Genomic DNA, 23,919 nt, shown 5'->3' on the forward strand with positions numbered 1-23,919 from the left:
GGTTTCTGGCCTTTGCATACAATGTTGCGAATCTGCTGGCTGAAGTTGGGCGTATTTGTTACAGAGTTTCTTAAACTGCCAGCTCAGAGGCAGCGGCAGGCGGGGAACGTTGGTTTCCTCCGTCACTGAAGCAACCAAGCCTCATGTTAGTTTCAAGCTGCCTGGCTGCCGGCCGCCATCTTGGCTGACAGTTAATTTGCATATCTCGCTGATTAGCCAATGAAAAGGGTATCGGTCGTACACCAATTACCATGTTTCTCTTTTATTAGATAGAATAGTAAATAGAATAGGTATTAAATATATTTGTACTTTTTGGGGGTAGTGGTGGTTGTGGGGGTGACAGTAAAAAATTAAAACAAAAAATTCTTTTGACAGTTCTAATGTTTAAGAAGTATCTATCAACACTAATAAAAGAGAAAAATGGTAATTGGCGTACGAGCTACCCTTTTCATTGGCTAATCAGGGCTATATGCAAATTAACTGCCAACTAAGATTGGCAGTTAACTGCCAACTAAGATTGGCAGTTAACTGCCAACAAGATGGCGGTTAATTTGCATACATAGGCACAATGCAGGGAGGCGAAAGGGAAAGCAGGAAGAAGCCCCCTGCCACTGACAGTGATCGGAAACCCAGGGGGGAGCTAAGAGCTGGGGGGCAGGGCAAAGGCGGCCAGTGATAGCAGGAAGTAGGGGTGGAGCCAGCGATGGGAGCTGGGCACGGTCAAAGCTGGCAGTCCCAGGAGCTAGGGGTCCCTTGCCTGGGCCTAAAGCGAAGCCCACGATCGTGGGGCCAGTACAGCTGCGGGTCCCCTCTGCCCGGGCCGGACGCCTCAGCCAGAGGCATCCGGCCTGGGCAAGGGGCCGATCCTGCGATTGCAGGGTGATGGGGGTCAACGCCTGAGGGCTCCCAGTGTGTGAGAGGGGGCAGGCTGGGCTGAGGGACACTCCCCCCCACACACACACCCAGTGCATGAATTTCGTGCACCGGGCCCCTAGTATAATATAAAATCCTAAGTGACAGAAAGACTAAATGACCAGTAGACTGGTCGCTATGATGTGCACTGAACACCAGGGGGCAGACGCTTAACACAGGAGCTGCCCCCTGGTGGCCAGTATGCTCCCACAGCAAGAGCCCCACTCAGCTGACCAATGGGTCCCAGATGCTGGGCTCACGGCTGGCAAGAGCAGCTGTGACTGTGCCAGCCTCTCCCCCGTCTGCAGCAGCGCTACTGAATGGAGGCTGCATGCCCAGTGGGGCTGGGATGAATGGGAACATCATGGTGTCGGGCCTGGGCCTGGGCTCCTCCCTGGCTCCCTTCCACTTTGCGCACTACTACATCCCTCAGGGGATGTTGGACTACCCATTCCAGCTGTGGGCAAACTATGGCCCGCAGGCCGGATCCGGCCTGTTTGAAATGAATAAAACTAAAAAAAAAAAAAAGACCATACCTTTTATGTAATGATGTTTACTTTGAATTTATATTAGTTCACACAAACACTCAATCCATGCTTTTGTTCCGGCCCTCCGGTCCAGTTTAAGAACCCATTGTGGCCCTCGAGTCAAAAAGTTTGCCCACCCCTGCATTAGCCCGATCCCCACAGGTAAGTCTGGGGATTGGGCCGATACCGGCAGTCCAACATCCCCCTGCGCGAGGGTGCAGGCCAGGCTGAGGGACCCCACTGGTGCACTAATCTGTGCACCGGGCCTCTAGTAATATATATATTTGCCTGGATCTCCTCTGTCCCAGCGTATTATGCAACTCCTGGTATGTCTGAGGCACACAACAAATAATTGTTGAATGAAATAATGCCTCTCTACATCCATGAAATTGTCTGTATTTCCATTTGTTCTGAACTTCAAAATTTTTATTAAACTTACTAAGCTTTAAAGAAGTAAAAAATGTTAGGGAAAGGGATTGTGAATAGATTTCCTTCCACTCAGGAGTGAATGTGGTCTTTGAGGCATTGAAGACTCTCGGTCCAGGAAGGCTGTGACCTCCCAAACCTGGCACAAAGGTGCCCCTTTTGTTTTCCTCCTCCTCTTCACTGGCTTCAGGAGCTGGTGTCAGCTGGTGGAGATGGTGCCCGCTTCACACTTGAATGAAATACTCCCTGCCCTCGGTGCTGGGAGCTCCACTCTGCTGCCTCCATCTGCTGCTTCTGATAAATGCTCACATTTTAAATATATTCCTATCAGCTCACTCCCAAAGTGGCTTGCCAGCTCTCCACACAGCAAACAGCCCCACTGGCACAGAGCCCCTTCTTGGGTGGAAAGAATTTGGGCAGAGAGAAGACATATCTCCCAGCGAGGAGAGATGAGAGAGGAGAGGGAGGAAATAGCCCAGAGAAGCTGATGCCAAACACCCTGGGGGTCTCCAGGGGCCATCAGGATGAACTCAGGGCTCTGGGCTATCAACACAGAGGGCCGGGCTGGCGGGTCTACAGTGTGGGCACTCTAAGAGCAGAGTGGAGGTGAAGTGGAAGAAGTTGCTCTGCTTTTTCTCAGAAAATGAATGGAATGTTGGATGTTGTTGGCCTGGTTGGTTGACAGCCCTCTGTTATGACTAACCTCCAGGAAACAAAGGTACCCGGGAATGGCCTCCAGCCCACAAGGCCTCCTCGGGCACATGCACCATTTAAGCGGCTCTTCCAAGTCCCCCTGCTAGTTTCAGCTGGCAGTTGCCTTCCTTCCAGTGTTTCTTCTTTCTAGCAACTGATCTCTAGCCAGCAGTTGCCAATTGCATTAAGGAAAGATGAAGGAATACGGAGTGCAAGGTCTCCCCGAAGATCATGATCACAGCAGAAGCCAGCAGGGTACATGTTTATTTTCTCCCAGTCATGGAGACATAGAATATGAGAGCCAGAAGGGGAGTTAGGGAACATCTAATCCAATTCCTTTACCCTAAAGGCAGCTTAAATTTTCATGTCTCCAACTGACTCCTCTTACCCTTCCTCGTACTTCCCCATTAAACCTTGTCTCTCAACTTTTTACCATTTCAGTAACAGTTACTCCATTTCTCCAGTTACTCAGGATAAAAACCTTGGAGTCATCATTACTCCCACAGCCCATCTCTGATGCAACCTCAAATCCTGCAGACTCTACCTTAAAAATATAGCCAGTATCTGACTCTTCTCACCACCTCCACAGCTGGTCCCACCTACTTTCATCTCTCTGGATTATAACAGCCCAAGGATCAGCATGGGCCAAATCTGGCCTGCCACTTGCTTTTGTTAATTGAGCTTTATTGGAACACAGCCGTACTCATGAGTTCACCTTATGCTACAACAGCGGCATCAAGGAGTTACAACTGAGACCTCATGGCCTTCAAAAAATATTTACCATCTCTAATCAACCTCTTCAATAGACTATTCAATTCTAAGTTGAATAATATCTCATCCCTGTTCAAAACCCTATCACTCAGTGTCTAAGCTAAATTCTTTAAGGGTCTGTGTGAACTGGACCACCCCATGATCCTCTGACCTGATCCCCTACTGTTCTCCTGCCTGCTCATGCTCATTGGACCATATTGTCCACTCCCCCTCCCAGGTCCCTCTACCTCCACCCATCCCTGCTCTTGCTCATACAAGCCAGGCATGCTCCTGGTACAGGACCCTGTGTTCACTGTCCCCTCTGCCACAGATGATCTCCACATTGACATCTGCCCAGCTTGCTTAGTCTCCATTCACTTTTCTCTGAAATGTCATTGTCGAGTGAGCCTTTTCTAAGCCCCTTATTTAAAACTAGAGTCCTGGTGCACATAATTCATGCATGGCGGAGGCAGGTCGGGGTGGGGGAGGAAGTGTACAGGCAGTGTCCCTCAGTCTAGCTTGTGCCCTGTCACAATCTGGGACCTCTCTGGTAGAGTCCCTAGGCCTGGCCGGCGATCAGGGCCTATCAGGGCTTTCCTACCCCAAGCTGCCAGCAGTTGGTCCTGCCCTCCACCCCCTGATACCAGTCACTTCCCTCTGCAAGTGACAGGGTGTGATCACTTGGCTGGCATGGGCCTCCCTCTGCAGGGCAATCACTGGTTGACCCTGCACACCCGGTACAGCATCACTAGCTGGTGGCTTGGGCCTCCCTCTGCAGGGAAATTGAATGCGGGGCTCCATGATGGATCGCCCAGTAGAGGGAGGCCCCGTCCACCTTGGCAGAGCTGTGCGATCAATTGCTGAGCAAAGGGTGCCCTGGGCCTCCCCAAAGAGGGGCAATCGTGAAGTCCCCCTCCCTTTGCCCCCATTGACTGCCCTGCCACCCCGGTGGCATGGGCTTCCCTCTGCTGGGCGATCATGGGGCGATGGCAGGGCCCCAACCAATCGCATCGCACCCACCTTGGCTGGCCTGGCGCCAGTGCATGCCATAGCATGGTCGTCTGGATGGTCATTCTGCTGTTCGGATGCTTGGTCAATTTGCATATTACACTTTTATTATTATAATGGCACTCTTGCCAGGCAGGCATGGCTCAGTGGTTGAATGTGTAGCTATGAAGCAGGAAGTCAGGCTAGATTCCCAGTCAGGGCACATATCTGGGTTATGGGCTGGATCCCCAGTAAGATCAATAACTTTTTCAATAAATAAATAAGTTTTTGGAAGGAGTGATTCTACAGCAAATGTGCAATATATCAGTCACTAGGCAACAATTTCTACAAACACATCTGCTTAGGGAAGAATTGCCAAGAGCTCCAGACACAAATGACCTGTGGATTTGGGGAGGCACTTTATTTCCCATCTTCCCTTTTTCCATCGAATTTCTTACCATATAAATGGTATCCCTGTGCTATTCTTCGAGTCTGTGGTTATAGTTTCTGTAGCATTTCAGATCTCACGCTTCCTTTTCTACCCATCATTATTAAAACATATCTCCCTGGCTTCTATTACCAAAAGACTCTGGCCCATTCCCTTCTAAGCTCATAGATTCATTAAAGTCCAAATACTAATGAATAATAATGACTCCACCTCCTAGAAAATAATTTGCATTTAAACAACTTTCAGTGCCTGAATCCAAAGAGGCCAGGGATGTGGGAATTCCCAGAGGGAAAAAGGCCTGGGCCAGCTGGAGTAGCCATGGAGAGGTCTCGGCAGCAAAATCAAACCTCAGCCCATTGGCAGCGGCCCACTGTGCCTCTACAGGGTGAGACCAGCCACGTATATTTCATTCAGTGTTGGAGCACACAGATGCACAGGGTGTCAATTAGAGGCACTGGGAACATCTTAACTGGCATGGAAATGAGCCTGTCACTTATGATACATGTACACGCTTACATGTATTACTATTGATTCCTTTCCTTCATGATTTGATAGCTTTTCATGTGGCTTACAGGTCCACTAGCACAAAGCTACTTCTTGGGAAGGAAAAGGCAGCTGGATAGGAATAGGACTCAGCCTCCAAAGAGGTGAGGGAGGGAAACGGGGGGTGACTATGGGAGCACATAAAAGCACAAGCATGTTCCATTGGCCTGTGGGGCCATACTTCCCACGCTCCAAATGCAGGGAGGGTTCTGGGGAAGAAAAGATTGAGAAGTGCAACCTTTCCTCCAAAAAACAACAACACCCACCCTGAAAAAATCCTGGTTTCTAAGATTCTGTGCTGTGCAAGGAACGCAGTAGACTTTCTCAGTCAATCCAGTACGGCTAGACAAAATTAAGAGAATCACCTGAACTGCTGCAGAAGAGGAATATATCCATCAGCCCATCTGACTGATTTCTGTATCAGGAGCTGTTCTTACATCTTCGAAAAAGCACTCATGCTCTTTCCATGGACAAGGATGCCTCGTTCCAGGACAGAGAAGATTGAGATGAGGCCTTTCCCTGGATTTACCAGAACCAGCTCCAGGCAGACTAGTCCATATGGCTGTCGTAAAGGAATGAATCATTTTTTGGAATTATGATAGAGGATAAGTCGTTTCTCCCCTACTTCACGTACTGCCAACAGAGGTGCCTCTGAATTCGTCATCTGGTAAAATGTGTATTGATCTCTCATTCCTGCAGAAAATATGCTGCTTTCTTTACTTCCTTCCCTAAACAAAGAGACACAATTATTAAAAAATATGAAAGATTTACACATTTTATTAAAATAGCTTCTTGTAAGTGGAAACTCACAAGAGATTAGCAGAGATCGCAGATACTAAGCACCTTGATGGACATACAAAAACATAGTTTGTAACTACAGGGCAACCAGGTCCTTAAACCACTTCTAAAACCAGGACATATCAAACGAAAGAGATCATCAAGCCACTCAGAAGGACACATTGGTTTCTATCAAGACAGAGGTAGGATATGTGCCCCTTCACGTGAGATGGTACAGAATCCCTGCTCCATGTGAGAGCCTTCCCATGGAGCCACAGGACTCTGTGTTCTAGGCGCTGCCCCCACTGCATACCACTCGTCTTCCCTCCCCCCCAAGGAGCTGTGATGGCCATGGTCTATACAAACTGCCCAGTGGTCCAGGAGACAGCCAGGCTTCCCAGGGACCCTCTGTGTATTCAGTTGGGCCTTTCCCACCAGATCAAAGGGACAGGGTTGCTGATGATATTTTTACCAAGATGGATCACCTCCTCACAGACCACCTGGCCTTACACGGGTGGCTCTCAAAGTCCAGTGTGCACCAGAGTCACTGGAAGACTCCCCACCCACAGATGGCCAGGCGCCACTCCAGAGTGTCTGGTTGAAGAGGTGGGAGGTAGGGCCAGGAATGTGGATTTCTAATAAGCTCCCATGTGCTGCAGGTGCCGCATGTCCAGGTACCACACTTTGAGAACCAGCCCTGTAAGCGCAGTGTCTCTCTACCTTTTTACTTCCCTCCCACTGTTGTGGTTCAGGGGCGCAGTTTGGGGAATTAAGTGGTAGGGGCTGCAGCAGCTGGCATGTGGGGGTCCTCAATCCAGGCTTCCATTCAAGACAGACAGGCAAGTGAAGTTAAAGGGACATGGACTCAGGAACCCTTTTTCATGAATTTCTACACTTGTTTTGTTTCCTTTATAGGTCAACTGGGGTTCTGCTTTGCCACATCCTCGCCCCAGGACTCGGGCTGGGGGAGTACCCACTGTCTGGAGCATTGCAGATTTCCATGGGGCGGGCGGGCGGGAGGGAGTGGCAAATTACATGCTGGGTCTTGATGCTTTTGCCCAGAATTAGCACATTTACTGGCTATAGTGGGTTGAATGGTATCCTCCCAAAGTTAATATCTACTCCCAGAATCTCAAAATGTGGCCTTATTTGGAAATAGGATCTTTGCATATGGATTTAGCTAAGGATCTGGAAATAATATTATACTGGATTTAGGGTGGACCCTACATTTAATGACTTGTGTCTTTATAAGAAAAAGAGAGGACATAGAAATAGAGAAGGCAGCCATGTGAAGGTGGAGACAGACTTCGTAGTGTTGCAGCTTAAGCCGAGAAACTCAGGTGATACAGGACAGGGACTGGGCCCAGAGCAGGTCTGCCTCAGCCAGTTGGTAGTGTGTGGGTTCTTGACTTCTTACAGGAAAGATTTCATATCACAAGACCAGGTAATTTTTAAGCTTATGTTTCTTAAAATAGGGACATTGAAACAAAAGAAGAACTTAGGATAGAAGACGCAATAAGAGAGAGCCTAGGCAGGGCTCCTTTGGCTTTTGAGAAATGATATAGAAAATGCATAGCCATGCTGGGCTGCATGAACTCACTGCAAAATAAAAGTCACAGCGATAGCAGTGAGCCAAGGTGGGGATACTGTTAGCTCAGTGGAAAGTCAGAGAAAAAAAGAGGCCTTAGAGACAGGTTCAGGGGGTAAGCCCAAGATGATCTCCGGCTGCCCACTGCTCCCCTGGTTGCAAGTCCTGCAGGGACTCTTAGAGGTTAGGGGAAAGTAGAGACACAAAGTGTAGGAATGCTCTAGGGAGAGTGCTTAGTGGTGCCTTTGTCTTGAGGCTCCTTATCTTTCTTTAGCTGGTGGAAATCCAGGGGAGGTCTCACGGAAGGGGCTTAAGGTAATATAGCTTTCCAGGTGTGTCATTCAATATGTTGATTTATCAAAATGTACATAGAGAGGGATCGAGTTATTTTCTGGCTAGCTTTAATTTCCAAGGCTTGGACTGAGGCCCTTCTGCCCCGGACGGTGTAAACATTTGCTCTTAAGTGTAATTAGTTAGAGAAGATAAAACCTGGTTATTCATTAGGAGGCTGTAAATTGCTCAGATTATTGGGCCTTGTTTAATTATTTTGTCTGTTTCCCTTATTCCACTTGCCAAGGACTTTCCCTAGCTTCTTAGTGTCCTGCCTCACAAGGATTGCCAAGATCTTTCAGAAGCTGGAATATGGCTCTACTGACATGTTAATGTCAGACATCCAGCTTCCAGAACTATAAGCAAATACATGTCTCTTATTTTAAGCCTCCTTGTTTATGGTAATTTCTCAGAGCCTTATGAAACTAACACTCTGGGCAAGACAAGTCACATTATCCCATCCAATTCCAAGAGGGTGGGATGGATAGTCCCTCTGTGCTGAATAGTCTCCCTCAGATTCATGCTCTCCCCTTCCATATTCTGGCCCTGCAAAGCCAAACTTCAAGAACTGCATAAACAGACTTCTTTCCATTTAACTTCTGGTTGAAATTTGCCCAGAGCAGGAGTTTGGAAAGTGGGTGGCGAATGGAGTCATGGTATTTCCTTGGCCACCTTCCTCTCTGCCAGGTTGCTAGTGGCTGTTCCTCTACCGAAGGCCCCAGCTCCATCCAAGCAGGCCCCCTTAGATTCTCCCTTCTCTCAGGGTTCTCCTAACCACTCCTCTCCTTGCACCTCCAGAACTAGAGATGAGGGGACAACAGCTGTTGTTAGCTAACACTTCTCCTTTTCTTGTCACTTTCCCTTAACCCTGTGCACACTCTAGTAAACAGTTCCTTTATTAATCTCCTCTCAGCATCTTCATTTGGGCATGCCATCTGTTTTCTGCTGAGAATCAGTGGATACACATATTGTGCTATTAGGAGGAGAGCTGGAAACTTGGTGGCCACAGTGGGGACCACCTCACTGAGTTGAGAAGCGGCACTAATGAAGCAACAGAGGGAACTTCAAGCAGAGGGACCGACCACCACACAATTGCTTTGCTTCCACCATTCCTTCTCATAGCAGAGGAAGGAGCCTGAGCTCAGAAGCAAGACATACTCCAGCTCCACCATTTATTACCTGAGATATGAACTCTCAGTTTCTTCACATGCATAATGGCTATAACAATGCTTTCCTTATGGGGCTGTTTAAGGACCTAGGACAAAACTGTGGTAGGAAGAGTAATTCCTCCCACATATTTCCAAGCCCTAACCCCTGGGGATCTTGAAATATGTTGCTTTATGTGGCACCAGAGGCTTGTGGGTGTGATTAAGGTTAGAGACCTAAACATGGGGAAATTATGCTGGATTCCCGGAGGACACCCACTCTAATCACTTGAGTATGTAAGGTAGACGGGGAGGAAGAAGAGTCCGTCATTGAAATGTGGCAGAAGAGGAGGCAGGACAACTGGAGGAGGCTTTAATGCATCATTGGCACTACACACAGCTACCCAAAGCCAGCCTGTCCATGCTGACCCCCTCCAAGATGGCAGCCAGAAGGCAAATGGGGACCTCAGTCCCACAGACTCTGAATTCTGCCAAACGCCTGAATGAACCTGAAGATGGATCTCCCCTGGAGCCTTTTGAAGGGAATGCAGCCCAGGTAACACCTTGATTTTGGCCATGGGAGACCAGAAGCAGAGAAACCATTGCCCTTCTAACCTGCACAACTGTCGCATAATGAATGGGTATCATATTAAGCCCCCAAATTTGTAGTAATTCCTTCTGGCAGCAACGGACAGTAAATACTACAGCATGATGAGGTCCTGGTGCATAGTAAGCACCCTCTACATGCATGTTATGTGTATCCAAAGAGGACAGTTAGGCAAGGTACAGAGAGGCCTTCCCAGGACCTCAAAGATGATGTGCTCTCACAGAAATGCAGGTGCTGCGGTTTTACAACTAACCGAGAAGCTGGCTCTCTCTAGTGCTTTCCAGCTGTGGTGAGTGTGGGCCCCCTACCTGAGCAGCCTCCAGCAACAGCAGCAGGGGGACTGGGAAGAGCTGTGCTTGTGCCTGACTTGGGCAAATCAAGCCTGGCACAAGGACTTCCCCATGGAAATGCACCCTTATCCCTCTGGTAGAATATCCCCTCAGTCCTGCTTCCTACTATTTGGAGTTGCTGTTTCCAATATTTTTCCCTCATGGAAGCACAGGCCAGGAAGATCATTTCATGCTACTGGAGCCTTCCTTCTGTTTCCCTAAGCCAAATCCATCTCTCTAATCACATGCCAATATCTTCCAGCTGCCTGACCATCTAAACCCAGTCCTGGCCTACTGAGCACAGACATTCTTTGCTACACTGCGTTATTTGATGACTGGGGCAACTGTGCTTTTCTGAGTGGGTCAAGTTTAAATAAACCCTAGGCCCTGAGCCAGGTATCAAGGATGTGGGGCCCTCACTGTTGGATGACCAACAACAAAGTGTATAGGAGAACACGTGGACTAAGGGCTATCCGCTGAGCACAGACTTGTGCCTCTGGCTTGAATCAAAATTGTACACACTTGGCCCAATCCCAGTGCCTCTTCAGGGTTTCAGATCAGCAATTGGTGATCCTTTAGACAATAATTTTCCCTGTCCTTCTCAGAGACACATCTCACTATAAGGAGACTGTAATAATAGAAAGTAATATTGATTGTGTGAGTTTTGTGCACCAGGTACTGCTCTATGTAGCTGTAAAAGTGCTAACAGTAAATTCTCAAGGTAATTTAAGAAGTTAATTTCTACTATTTTCATCATTTAGCTTCACAAATGAGGAAAGGAGGGTTCAGACGTGTTAAGTAACTTGTCCAAGGTTAACTGTAGTGCGTGGCTAGAGATGTAAACTCAAACCTGGGCTAAAGTGTTTCTGTAATATTACACATCACATGGATTTTCTTGCTTCATTCAACACACACAGAGCTTTTATGTCTTGACCAAGCACTGTGACAGACCCTGGAAATACAAATATACCCTGGAAACATTTCATTTTCTCCCAGCTAACATGGTAGAATAGGAGACAGATATGTACAAATTAATATATAGATGCATTCTATTAGCATCATAAACAAAGTGCAATGGAAGAGGCAATTAGATGTTATAGAGTGAAAAGGAAAAGTGGGGGGAAAACTTAGGAAGATAGACATCAACAAGAGACAGAGAGAGAAAAGTATCACATACAGTCATGGGCCTCATTATTCCTCATTGCTTTTGTGTCCTCATCACTAAAACGAAGATCATAATACCCACTCCATAGCTGTTATGAAGACTAATTTTGGTAATAAATGGAATGTGAATTACCTCTGTTCAAAATATTCTACTATACAGTACTCTCAATTTCCACGCCCCCCCTCCCCCCCCCCCAAAAAAAAACACCTTAAGTAAAGATAAGAGCACAAAATCTAAATAAAAATGCTTGGAAATGTTAAAAGAGAAACAGAAATAAAAGGTAGTTAGATCCTGGAAAAAATTATCTCAGAGAGAAGGTAATCAAACCTAGGATTCTTGCTCTGGATTCTGTCTCCTAGAATAGGCCTCCTCTTGCCCCACCATCAAAACACCTCCCAGTCTTAACCAGTTTGGCGCAGTGGATAGAGCGTCGGCCTGTGGACTGAAAGGTCCCAGGTTCGATTCTGGTCAAGGGCATGTACCTTGGTTGCAGGCACATCCCCAGTAGGAGGTGTGCAGGAAGCAGCTCATTGATGTTTCTAGCTCTCTATCCCTCTCCCTTCCTCTCTGTAAAAAATCAATAAAATATATTTAAAAAGAAAACAACACCTCCCAGCTATTTCCCAAGAGCTGAGGTGGTCACCCAGATGGCCTCTTCTTATTCACCTGATTTAAGAGTGCTCTATTTTCTCTTTTTTGTTAATCCTCACCAAATGATATTTTTTTCATTGCTTCTTTCTTTCTTTCTTTCTTTCTTTCTTTCTTTCTTTCTTTCTTTCTTTCTTTCTTTCTTTTATTTTAGTGAATGGAAGGTGAAAAGATGGAAGGGAGAGAGAGATAAAGGGAGGGAAAGAGAGAGGGAGGGAGAGAGAAAGAGAGAGAATCATCCATGTGACAGAGACACATCCAGCAATTGCCCTGATGGGGGCCAAGCATCAAACCTGCAATCCAGGTTCATGTCTTTGTCTGGGAATCAAACCAAGGACCCTTCCCCGCTCAAACTGATGCTCTAACCCAGCCGTGGGCAAACTAAGGCCCGCGGGCCGGATATGGCCCATTTGAAATGAATAAAACTATTGAAAAAAAAGACCGTACCCTTTTATGTAATGATGTTTACTTTGAATTTATATTAGTTCACACAAACACTCCATCCATGCTTTTGTTCCGGCCCTCCGGTCCAGTTTAAGAACCCATTGTGGCCCTCGAGTCAAAAGGTTTGCCCACCCCTGCTCTAACCTCTTAGCGACTCCTGCCAGGGCAAGATTACTCCATTTTCTGCACAAAACTACATTAGGCACTTAGCCTCAGCAGCTCCCAGTATAAAACAGAGCATCATTCCAACTCTGAGTGTGAAGGGTGGGGACAGTCCTTCCTGGTCACTCTTCGTTAAGGTGTCCTTTGGTCTCAGGGACGGCTGACAGCCTTATGTAGCCAACCAGCTGCTCTGTGGTGCACAGTGTCCCAATGCTCTAAGTCCGGTGGGTGATTCTTTCATATCCATATAAGCAGCAGTTGGAGGAGAATCCACCAGTCCCTTTGCTAGCCTCAGGGTGTCTAAGCGGCCATTCACATCATGACCATCATAATTATGAACCATTGTGTTAGTGAGATGTCTCTTTTCCTTTCTGTTTTTAATCTTTAAAAAAATATGACTATCAAATTTCACTGGAGCAATGCTTGCCTCCAGTCACATCAACATATTTATTAAACCCCTTCTGTTTGCTCAGTTGAATGGGAAGTCGTAGAGGAGGGAATACTTAAAAAACTCTCCAATTTTAAAGCAATGATAATGTTCAGGGAAAGAGGTTTACACAAGGAAACCATGAACAGTTACATAGTATATAATGCACTGAGAGTGGAAATGTTATTTGCTGGGTTTTATTACTATGAGGATGGAGTCGATGGAGGAGATGCCATGGGTAGAGGATTTGGAGAAGTGGGGTATTGTGGTGGGAAATTGCTTTCTCCTTCAGCAGGTAAGAGAAAAACAACCAAAGGAGCAGACAGACCATGCAGCCATTAGAGTAGCCACCAGAGACTGACTTTGTGACAAGAGAGTTCATCACTTAGGATAGATGTTACTGGCAGTTTTAAAAGGTCTTTGCTTCATTTTGAATGTTGTGCCTGTGTCAGTCAGTGAGATATTGAAGGAAAGTGAAGGGATTAGTCAGAAACCATATATGCACAACACAGACCACTGTGTGGTGATAGCCATAGGTAATGGGGGAGTGGAGTGTAGGTGGAGGTTGTCAGAGGGAAGAGGGAATGGGGACAGAAGGATGCAGAGTGTAGATGATATTTCATTGAGTTGTACCCTTGAAACCTGTATAGTTTTGTGAACCAATGTCACTCCATAAATTCATTTTTTTAAAAAAAATGAAGGCCTTGTTTATACTGTGGCTTGTAGCCACATTTTGAATCACCACCCCCACCCCCACCCCCCACCCCGCCCCCAACAGGAGAGGACAGTGGAGGGAGGATCCTGGGGCCCAGGATGGAGCAAAAGGAGGACAGGAACCTTGGAGCGGGGCGGGGACAGTGAAGACCCTGTGAGCCAGAGCACACACTCCAAGCCTCTCTTGGCCGGAGGGACCAGGACCCTGGGCAGGGATGGTGGTTGCCAAGGAAAGGTTTGCCCTTGAAGCCCAGCATTGGCCACCTCCCTGGAGGGGCCCCGGGTCTCCGCGGAGCCTCAGGGATTATGAAGGAGTCCAGGAATCTGAGGGACTTCAGTCAGCAGCACCTTTGGGGGGGCTGGGAGCAGGTGTGTGATGGCCAGAATGCTGAGCGCGGCCAGCAGCCTGGGCATTGGGTCCTGCTTGTGACGCGAAGCCACTGCAGGATTCTGACTGTGACGCCAGTGGTTGCTCCAGACTCTGCCTTGGCGGTGATGGCAGCAGCCTCTGCCCCTTCGCTGGCGCTATGTGGCCCCTGTTGGTGCTGCTGCTGTTGGGCTTGGCGAGCTGCGGTGAGTGGCCCTGATCCTGGCTCTGCGGATCCCATCTCCTGCCTCCATGGTGCCCCTCTGGCCTCTTCCAGGAGAGGGTGGCTGGTGCGGGACGCACCTTTCACTGCAGGACCAGAGCGAAAGTGGGAGGCCCCGCGGGTACTCAGGCGCCTCCTTCCTTCATTCCCTCTCCCTCCTCTTCATCTTCCCCAGGTGACAGCGGGCTCATCTCCTTCCCCTGCTCTCGCCTCCAGAGGCACCCAGGGAGGAAGACTCCACACCGCGCACCTCGGGCGAAATTTAACTAGAGAGAAAGGGCTCCTTCCTTGGCGAGTGGGTGGCAGCTGTTAGGGTCCCCCTCTTTGGCACCCCTCTTCCCTCCTAGGCGCTTAAATGCACTGGGGATGAAGGCGGGACAGTGGGAGAGCCTGGTCTTCTAGCGATTGAAGTGCGCATTTTGGCTAAGTCTGCAAGATGGTTTTATTTTCCCTGTTTGCCCTCCCACATGAACATAGCAGGTAAGGGAGACATACCTGATACAGTTAAGTTTATTTCCAACACACCATTTAATCAGAAGAATCTTCCCCCGCCCCTTTTTTAGTTTATTAAACCCTAGAAATAGACTTCCTGGAAACTCTCTCAACCTCCTGCCCCACCATCCACTTTAAAACAGTCCAAAGAGCACATTCAAGTTCCCCCCTGTACTTGGGGAACCATTTAACTGCAATGGATTTCGCTTGCATTTGGAAGACAAACACCAAGAATTTGGTGTTTTTCTACACCGAAGGCCTTTTGGCCCCAAGCTGTTGGAAACTATTTATTATGTTTAAAAATGCGTGCTCCATAAAAACTGAGGAAAGCATGTGATTTTTTGGTGTGGTTCTATGGACTATGCCTGTCACATTTCATATGCAAAGACCCTTTTGTTAAGTTTTTCTAAGATTCAAATTGTGTTTGAACAACAGTAACAAGCAATTGTTATATTTAATTCTAGAATTTGAACTTAATTACATTTAAACTGATTGTTAGCCTCCCTGTGACCTCCCAATCCGGGACCCCTCAGGGAATGTCTGAGAGCCCAGTTAGACTCTGTCCGGCAGGCCAGGCGAGGGACCCCACTGGTCCATTAATTTGGGCACCAGGCCTCTAGTTGTTGTATAAAAAACAATGGATTTCTGTGTGTTTAATATTTAGTTATAAAAGGGTACCTGGGAAGAGATGCTAACAGCCTTCGAGCACAAGAAGTTATAAATCAAGGTATTTGAGAGACTGAGTTTAGATTATAGAAGGAGGAAGAGAATTCATGATCTCTTACGTTCATTTGTACTCAGACTTTGATTTTGATTTTGTTACCAGTTGGGGTTATTGCCTAGGACCTTGGTTCTTTTTGTCGATGCAGAAAAGAGTTTAAGGTCAACAAAAAACAAAAGTAAGGCAAAATGGAGTTTATTGAAAATACATTCCACACGAGGTGCCAGTCAGTCAACAGAGTGTGGGAGAAAACAGTGAGAGCAGCCAATGGCAGGGCTGCTGTAGCTCCCAGGGAGTCAGAGGAAAGGGGCCTTGGAGACAGGTTCTGGGGGTGAGCCCAGGATGAGCTGCAGCTGCCCATTTCTCCCCTGGATGCAAGTGTCATGGGGTCCTTTAGAGGTTAGGGGATATGTGCCTGTGGGAAAGCAAGGGAAGGGAATGGCATGGGATTGCTCCCTGGAGGTGGAGTGCATGCTAGAGAGAGCATGGCCCACAGCTCCTGGGTTCTAAAGAGGGATTGTATGTGTGGAGCCTTTCATTTGCATTCAGGGATGATTGACTGAAACTATCTTTCTTCTGGGCATGCCCCTACCCTTAATGTATACAGAAAACCCACAGGGGGTGGGGTCAAAACTAAAATGCAAATATTATTATAATTCGTCCAGAGTTCTAGGAAGGTCACATTGGCATTGAGGTCATGTCCTTTTCCTCTGAGCTTGGGCCCTATACATGCTGGCTCCAAACCTGCCAACTGTCAGTCTGTGCTGCCCTTAAGAGGAGGTCTGAAGAGAAATTTGGTCCAACCCTTGTTCAGGGCAGGCCATGCCCCAGCAAATCATTTAATTTCCTACACAACACTTTCAGATTCATTTACAAATGGCTAATAATCAAATGCCATTTGCTGATAGCTACTAAAGTTTCAGTTGACCTTTGCAGTAAAATAAGTTATCTAAAATGCCCATTCCATCTAATTATAGCCAAACTATATAACACCCTGTATTGGTTTACAAGATGTAGAATGAATTATTATGTGCTCCATCCATCCCCCATGCCCCACATGTCAAATTATACTTTATTTAAAAGCACATCAACATTTTCAGTGGAATTCAAAAACTGGTAAATTAAACCTTACTCAAATAATGAGTAGGTATATGAACTGTCAGTAGTTGAATGATTTTTTGAAGTGAGTTTTTAAAATCAAGGGTATACATGATTAAAAAACAAATTTATTGACTAAGTATAGTAATAATTTGGCTTGCTCTCAATAAGATGTTTTCTTTTCTCCTAAAAATATATTACTTTTAAACACATGTTTCTATTTTGAGGAAGTAACTTCCTATTTAAAAATCCTTATTTATGGGGCCGCCCCAGCGGTTTAAAGGCAGTGTGTTAAAGCATTAAACGAAATGTCTACTATTAGGACATTTGCTCATGGTGTAATCTCTATTTTGGCAGATGTTTTATCTTTGCCACTGAGTTGTTAATGGAGATTTGAAAAGCTAGGTTCTAAATATGAAAAATAGGTGTCTTTCCCAAAATTAATAAATATTCTGAATCCAAAATTATCACTCATATTATTAAAACTGTGTGTATTCCTTAATGTTGATTCAACTGTGGCTAGTATAGGCATTGCTTTTAATACATTAATGATATTTTTGTGACACAATTTTTATAAAGCCATTAACCCAACTTTTAGGTTTTGCTGTCATAACTATTTATACAAGATTTTTAAATTCTATATTTTTATATCTTGTGCCCAATAGAGTGCACTTGGGCTGCCATGAAGCTACTTTCACTTGTACAGCTTTATTTTCTATGATAAAAGAAGAAGAAGAATAGTGTGGAATCAATTTTGCTAAACTCATTGTAATACTAAACTAAAAGTACAGAGCACCCAGTATATTTGATTCTGACAGACCTATATAAACAATAGAACCTGGATTTCCCTTCTGTGTGGTTATGTGGAACTAAGGCAGGAATTAGAGGTGATACCCTCCTCTACTTTCTTCCATACCCATGGAACAGTTGTATATGACTCCATATCTGGTCAACCCAGGGATTGAAAATATTTATGCATATTTCAATATGTGTCACACTGATGGGTTAAAAGAAAAGGCAGGGAATTGGGAGAGTGCAAGGTCTATCAAAACGTTTTTACCTGTTTCAAGCCACATATGAGCCCCCTTGCTATTTTTCATGCACTTTGCAAGGCCTTCCTGGACATAGAGACGAATTTCGGATTCTATGCCTCTTAATAATATAAAATGAAGTTACTAGGTAGCAGGGATTTTGTTGTTTTTAATCCTTCACTGGTATTTAATATATTTTCAGTGCTTAATAAGGCCTTAATACTGGATGTTACTCAATTTAAACTGCCCTTCTCCCTATAATTCTAGCTCAACCACTGCACTTCTTGTAAGGCCACTTTACAATTTAGAGGCTATTAATTTGAGTCAGAACTAGACACTCTGGAGACACCCCACTTTACCCCAGACCTTGTTTGATCTTTATTGAGGAGAGAGCTAACTAAACCCTCTTTTTTTTTTTTAACCTTAATTCTAACCCAATTCAGTTTGAAGCTCCAGTTTTTCATTCCAGGGTCAAGGTCTATGGCAAAACGGATTCATTTCAAGCAGGTATCTTTACTCATTAGCTTTGCTTCATTTACCTTAGTGACTGCTGGGATTTCTTACCCCATTCCTGAACAGCCATTCCAAGCAGACAATTATTTTCCTACTCTACTTCAAAAAAAAAAAAAAGTGGTTATGTGTGGTGTAGAGTCTTTCAACTTCCCTCCCACCATTTCTAAACTTAGCTATATCATCTTAGGTAACATTCATCAGTTTCACCATTCTCACCCAGTTTCAGAAGTATACATATTCACCTTTATAAGGAAAATATCACCTATCTATAGTTCTTTCACTTTCACCACCTAGGAGACCTACCTAATCAATTTAATTCTTCAGTTTTATATCTTAGATCTTTCTTTCTCCATTGGTTCTTTCACCATAGCTTGCAGACATGCTTAAGTTTTACCCCATATAAAAAATAAATAAATACAACAAGAAAGCCCACTGCATGGGAAAACATATTTGCCAATGTTAGCACTGATAAGGGTTTAACCTCCAACATTTATAGGGAACTCATACTACTTAACAAAAGGAAGATAAACAATCCAATCAAAAAATGTCCTTTCAAAAGAGGACATTCAGAAAACCAAGAGACATATGAAAACATGCTCAAAGTCACTAATCATCTGAGAGATGCAAATCAAAACAACAATGAGGTATCATCTCACACCTGTCAGAATGGCTATCAACAACAAATCAACAAACGACAAGTGCTGGAGAGGATGCGAAGAAAAGGGAACATTCGTGCACTGCTGGTGGGAATGCAGACTGGTGAAGCCACTATGGAAGACAGTATGGAGTTTTCTCAAAAAACTAAAAATGGAACTCACATTTGACCCAGTGATCCCACTTCTAGGAATATATCCCAAGAAATCAGAAACACCAATCAGAAAGAATATACGCACCCTATGTTCATAGCAGCACAATTTACCATAGCGAAGATCTGGAAACAGCCTAAGTGCCCATCAGCAGATGAATGGATTAGAAAATCGTGGTACATCTACACAATGGAATACTTTGCTGCTGTAAAAAAGAAGGAATTCTTACCATTTGCAACAGCATGGATGGAACTGGAGAGCATTATGCTAAGTGAAATAAGCCAGTCAATGAAAGAAAAATACCACATGATCTCACTCATTTATGGATAATAAAGACCATTATAAACTGATGAACAAAAATAGATACAGAGGCAGAGCAGCATCGAACAGACTGTAAAACTACAGCGGGTAGGCTGGGGAGGGTTGGGGTGCGGGAGGGGGGGCCGGGTAAGAGATCAACCGAAGGACTTGTATGCATGCATATAAGCATAACCAATGGACATAAGACACTGGGGGTAGGGGAGACTGGGGGAATGTCAAGCGAGGGGGGGAGGAGATATATGTAATACTCTTTGTAATACTTTAAGCAATAAAACAAAATTGTTAAAAATAAATAAATTAATTAATTAAAAATTAATTAATTAATAATTTAATTAAGTAATACAAGAAGAACCAAAAAAATCTTGCCCTGTTCCTGTCAACACAGTTCTTCCAATATCACCTTCTCAATCTGTTCTCTTTGACTGTAAAGTTAATGAAAGAATAATTGCCTCTCCTTTCTCCCCTCCCATTTATTCCCAATGCAGTATGACTTCTCATCCCACTAGTCTATTGACATTTTCCAGATACAGTACCCAGTGATGTAATTTTTCATCTAAGGGCTCTTTGTACTCATCACACTTGACATCTATGTTGCTCATATCAAGAAATTTTCTTAACTATAGTGGAGGTCTTTGCTGAGTCACCTACTTCTCACACTACTACTCACTTCCTTAGTTGGTTCCTTTTTAACTATTTGCCCCATAATCACTGGCATTCTCCAACATTCAATTCTCTGATACCTGCTCTGTTGCTTTGAAAGGATTCTCTGAACAATCATATTTATGCTCATGATTTCAATTATTAGCTATATTCTTGGTCTCTGAAGCTTTCACATACTTAGCAAACGCTCAATAAACGGCAGCTAGAGTTGACTAACTTTGGCTCTTCCTGCAAAATTAAGGAACTCTTCCATCTCTCCTGCAACTGACTTAGTTGAAATTTTGCACTGAAATATGTAGCTTCGTGATTCCATAATCAGGTCTATGGAAGTAAGAAGTGGAGGGTTCTCTTGAAATATGGAAGAAGAACGAATCCTCTCTGATATAAATGTTTGTATTCCTTTCTTGGGACTCAGACTTTAACTTTTTTACATTCATAAGGAATGTAATGAGGCATACTTGCTGGACCCTGGGTTTAATCCATAGGCTACAAAATAAAGACATTGTCCTTGCTTTTCTACCATTTCTCCTAATGGGGAGACCAATTAAATCAAGTATTAATTACAACATTTAGTAACAAGGGTAGTGACAGCACTTGAGAGGGAGTCATGAGAGCAATAAGAAGAGATTGAATACAGTTGCATAGTGGTACGGAAGGGGAACAGGATTAAACATCTGAACTGTGATTTAGAAGGAAGAGCCAAAGTTAGTTACCTCTTTCGGCCATTTATTGAAAATTTGCTAAGTATATGAAAGACATTGAGATAAGAACTGTGTTCCTTATCTCATTAAATCTCAACAAAATCTCCAGGAGGTATATACTATCAATTCCCATCATATAGATGAGGAAGCTGAGGTGCAGTGGTTAAATAATTTGCATATGATTATATTTCTAGAAGGGGCTAAGGCTTGAGCCAATTTCTGACTCTAAAATATGTGTTCTGACCTATATACCCAGAGAAAGGTATGATCCTCTAGGCCGGGGGGACATGTGCAAAGGCATGGACATGAGAAAAATAATTCAGAACCCATGATTTTGAAAAACACAATTGGAAATCCAGGTTTTGCCTGGGGCTTCCTAGTACAGGAATGATGGCTAGAAGTGTAGAGAACTGGGCAGAAGTGAGCTTGTGAACCACAAGCTTGGTTCAGACTGCAAATTCCCAGAAACATAACAATTTGCACCTCCCAGTCAGAGAAGGTTTAGATCATTGTGTAAAAATGTTGTTTTGCCCAGTTTTTAGAGTATTACCTGCATATGTACAGAACAGCATTGTTGAGAGGGCACTTGTCCATGTATTTGCTCCTTTGATACTCGCCACAATTCTGTGATGCAGTCCGGTGTTCATTTCTGATCCTCTTACTTGCAGAGAGTAAACCAAGGCCTAGAAAAGTTACATGAATTGCTTAAGGTCACATACTGACAAGTCACAGGTAGAATTTGTACTCAGGCTTTCTGAACCTTGTTCAGTTCATATTTTACTATGAATCCTAGCATTCAACCCAATGGGCATTTAAAAAGTACTATGTTCATAGAATAATAACATATTATGTTCCTGAGTTTTATTCCCAATTTGTGTAAAGGGAAGAAATTGTAAAGATGAACTGTTAAAGTTGATATTTATATTTGTTAGTGCTTTGTTGTTGTTGTTGTTTTCAGGGAAAATCCAACTAACAACTTATAGAGAAGAGTTAAAAAAATGGCTGAAAAATATAGAAGAGAACTACAATTTCTCTACAATTTGCACATTTTAGGTGAAAGATGAGTGATTGCAATTACCTTCCCAATCTCTATTTTGTAAGGCAACTGGTAGTTTATCCTATTGAGAAGCATTTAATAGTATATACCTACTTATCAGAAATATCTGTTCTTGATTTCAACTGTTTTGTAGCTTTATTTTGAGTGGTTTATGGTTTTTAGGAGGAAGGAATACCTGTAAAATGCATTTGGAAATTATTTTTCTATAGTTTCAATTAAATTTGGGAGTGAGAAAATGCCTTTCAATTGTATATATATCTTTATAGTATTTGCATACCAAATGTCCATTGCTGTCTGTATTTTGCAATGGGATATAACTAGAGAACATTTTTTTGTCCTTAGCATTCTAAGACTTTCCATCTTAGATGTAAGAAGTGATTCATCTGATTTACTTTTTATATTAAAGTACAATATAGCTCAACACATTGCTTGGAAATGCAACCTAAAGATAGAGATAAACTTCATATGGGCTTAGCAAGTTCTGTTTGGAGAGAGTATATAGAAATTGAGACAATATAATATTTGGTTTGATTTTCCGTTCAAAAATTTTCCATGGTAAGAACAATATTTTTCTACGTACATCAGTGAGCAACAATGATTTCTTCAAAGCTTCTGAAGCCAAATATACAACTGCATGTTCCAACACAGGTTGCTGAATTTATTACCAATACTCTTGGTAATGTGTACTGTGTATTACTGAGAATGAATAAAGAATAGTTACAGTGGTGTATACCGTCTTTGCAGGTTAATATTAAAATACATTGTTTCACTTTTTTACCTGGCCTGCCTTCTTGCTATAGCTGCACTGAGTACTTAAGGGGACAATTGAAGCATTGATCTTTTATCTTAAGGATTTGTAACATACCTAAGACCTTACTTTATAGAATTCTATAGTGAAATGAAACTATTTTCTTTTTCTTTTCCAGGTTCAGCTCAGCTAATATTTAATATAACCGACTCTGTAGAATACACCAAAGATAATAAAACTATTCTCATCCCATGCATAGTCAATAATTTGGGGTCAAAGAGCCTTGAAGAAATGTTTGTAAAGTGGAAATTCGGAGATAAACAAATTTTCTACTATGATGGATATAAAGATGAATCCAAGTCCACCAGTGACTTTTCGAGTGCATACATCGTATCAGACACACTGCTATCAGGCAATGCCTCATTGATTATGGACAAGAGCGATGCTGTCCCAGGAAACTACACTTGTGAAGTAACAGAATTAACTAGAGAAGGCGAAACCATCATAGAACTAAAATATCGTATTGGTAAGAATTTCATAATCTTCCCTTTTATTTGTCCTGCAGTAGCCTAATCCTATGAGAAATGAGGCACAATGGGACTAGGGACTCCTTTGAATCAAAAGTAGTTTATGACTATTAATGATTATGTAATATTTAGCAGCTTTACGATTATGACTTTACTTGGTTTACTTTTCATAATAAAACTCCTTTGCTGTGTTATTTGTATATTGTCAGGTTCTCAAACTTTTGTTCTGAGAACTGTTCTGATGGTGTAGAGGTTCAGGCATCATTTAATCTGCATTTCTGTTTGCTGCTATCAAAAGTACTACCTTTCATGTGATTAATTTTCCATGATCTTTTCAATGATGTAGCTTTTTTATTACCTGTACTTTGGTCATCAAGGGCTGACAAATCCCAGCCATGTTCCAGCTGAAAAAAAAATAGATCAGAAAGAGAATCACAAAATCAAAAATCAGGTCATAATGATGTTTCCTTGAGGTTTCCTGCTATGATGTTTGTTCTTTTTCTTGGTCAAGATGAGGGAGAGCTAGGGATCCAAGAATTAATTTGAATTCAGCCTTGGTTATAGCACCATGATTGTGCCCTTCTTCACAGACTTGGGCTGGGGAGTTGCATAAAGCAGTAAAGCTAGCTGAAGTAAACAATCTGCTTCCTTTCTAGTCCTTGACATGCCAGCTGATTACTTTAACCACATACAAGTGCATACTGACTTTCTATTTTGAAAGCTCTATTTAGAACCACTAGACATATTACTGCTCTCAGGATTAGACAAGCCTTTGAGAACCTCTGCTTTAGATGGGATCAGACCATTCAGTTGAATCAACTATTTGCCTTCTATTTTTCTAGTGTTTCCTGTTATGACATTTTTATTACCGGGTTGGGAATGGGGTGTTTATTCTGATGGAATATTTTGACATTGCTTAGGATTAGGAATCAGGACATCTGATTCTTCAACTTAACTATTTGCCTCTAGTGAACTTGAGAAGTTACTTCACTGGGGCCAAGTTACCTCATCTCTACAATGGGGATGGAAAGA

The 23,919-nt window shown here is 43.8% G+C and overlaps 1 protein-coding gene across 1 annotated transcript in view; it reads left to right on the forward strand.

The window, feature by feature from the left end:
• Nucleotides 1–14,036: 14,036 nt before the first annotated feature.
• The window catches only part of LOC132229629 (uncharacterized), a 93,747-nt gene continuing 83,864 nt past the window's right edge, over nucleotides 14,037–23,919 (forward strand). The window contains exons 1-2 of the mRNA XM_059686179.1: nucleotides 14,037–14,195; nucleotides 22,539–22,886. Of these exons, the coding sequence (XP_059542162.1) occupies nucleotides 14,150–14,195; nucleotides 22,539–22,886 (394 nt within the window). The 5' untranslated portion in view covers nucleotides 14,037–14,149. The remainder of the gene's footprint in view (nucleotides 14,196–22,538; nucleotides 22,887–23,919) is intronic.

The sequence above is a fragment of the Myotis daubentonii genome, chromosome 3 (assembly GCF_963259705.1).
Source record: "Myotis daubentonii chromosome 3, mMyoDau2.1, whole genome shotgun sequence".
Taxonomy (NCBI): Eukaryota; Metazoa; Chordata; class Mammalia; order Chiroptera; family Vespertilionidae; genus Myotis; species Myotis daubentonii.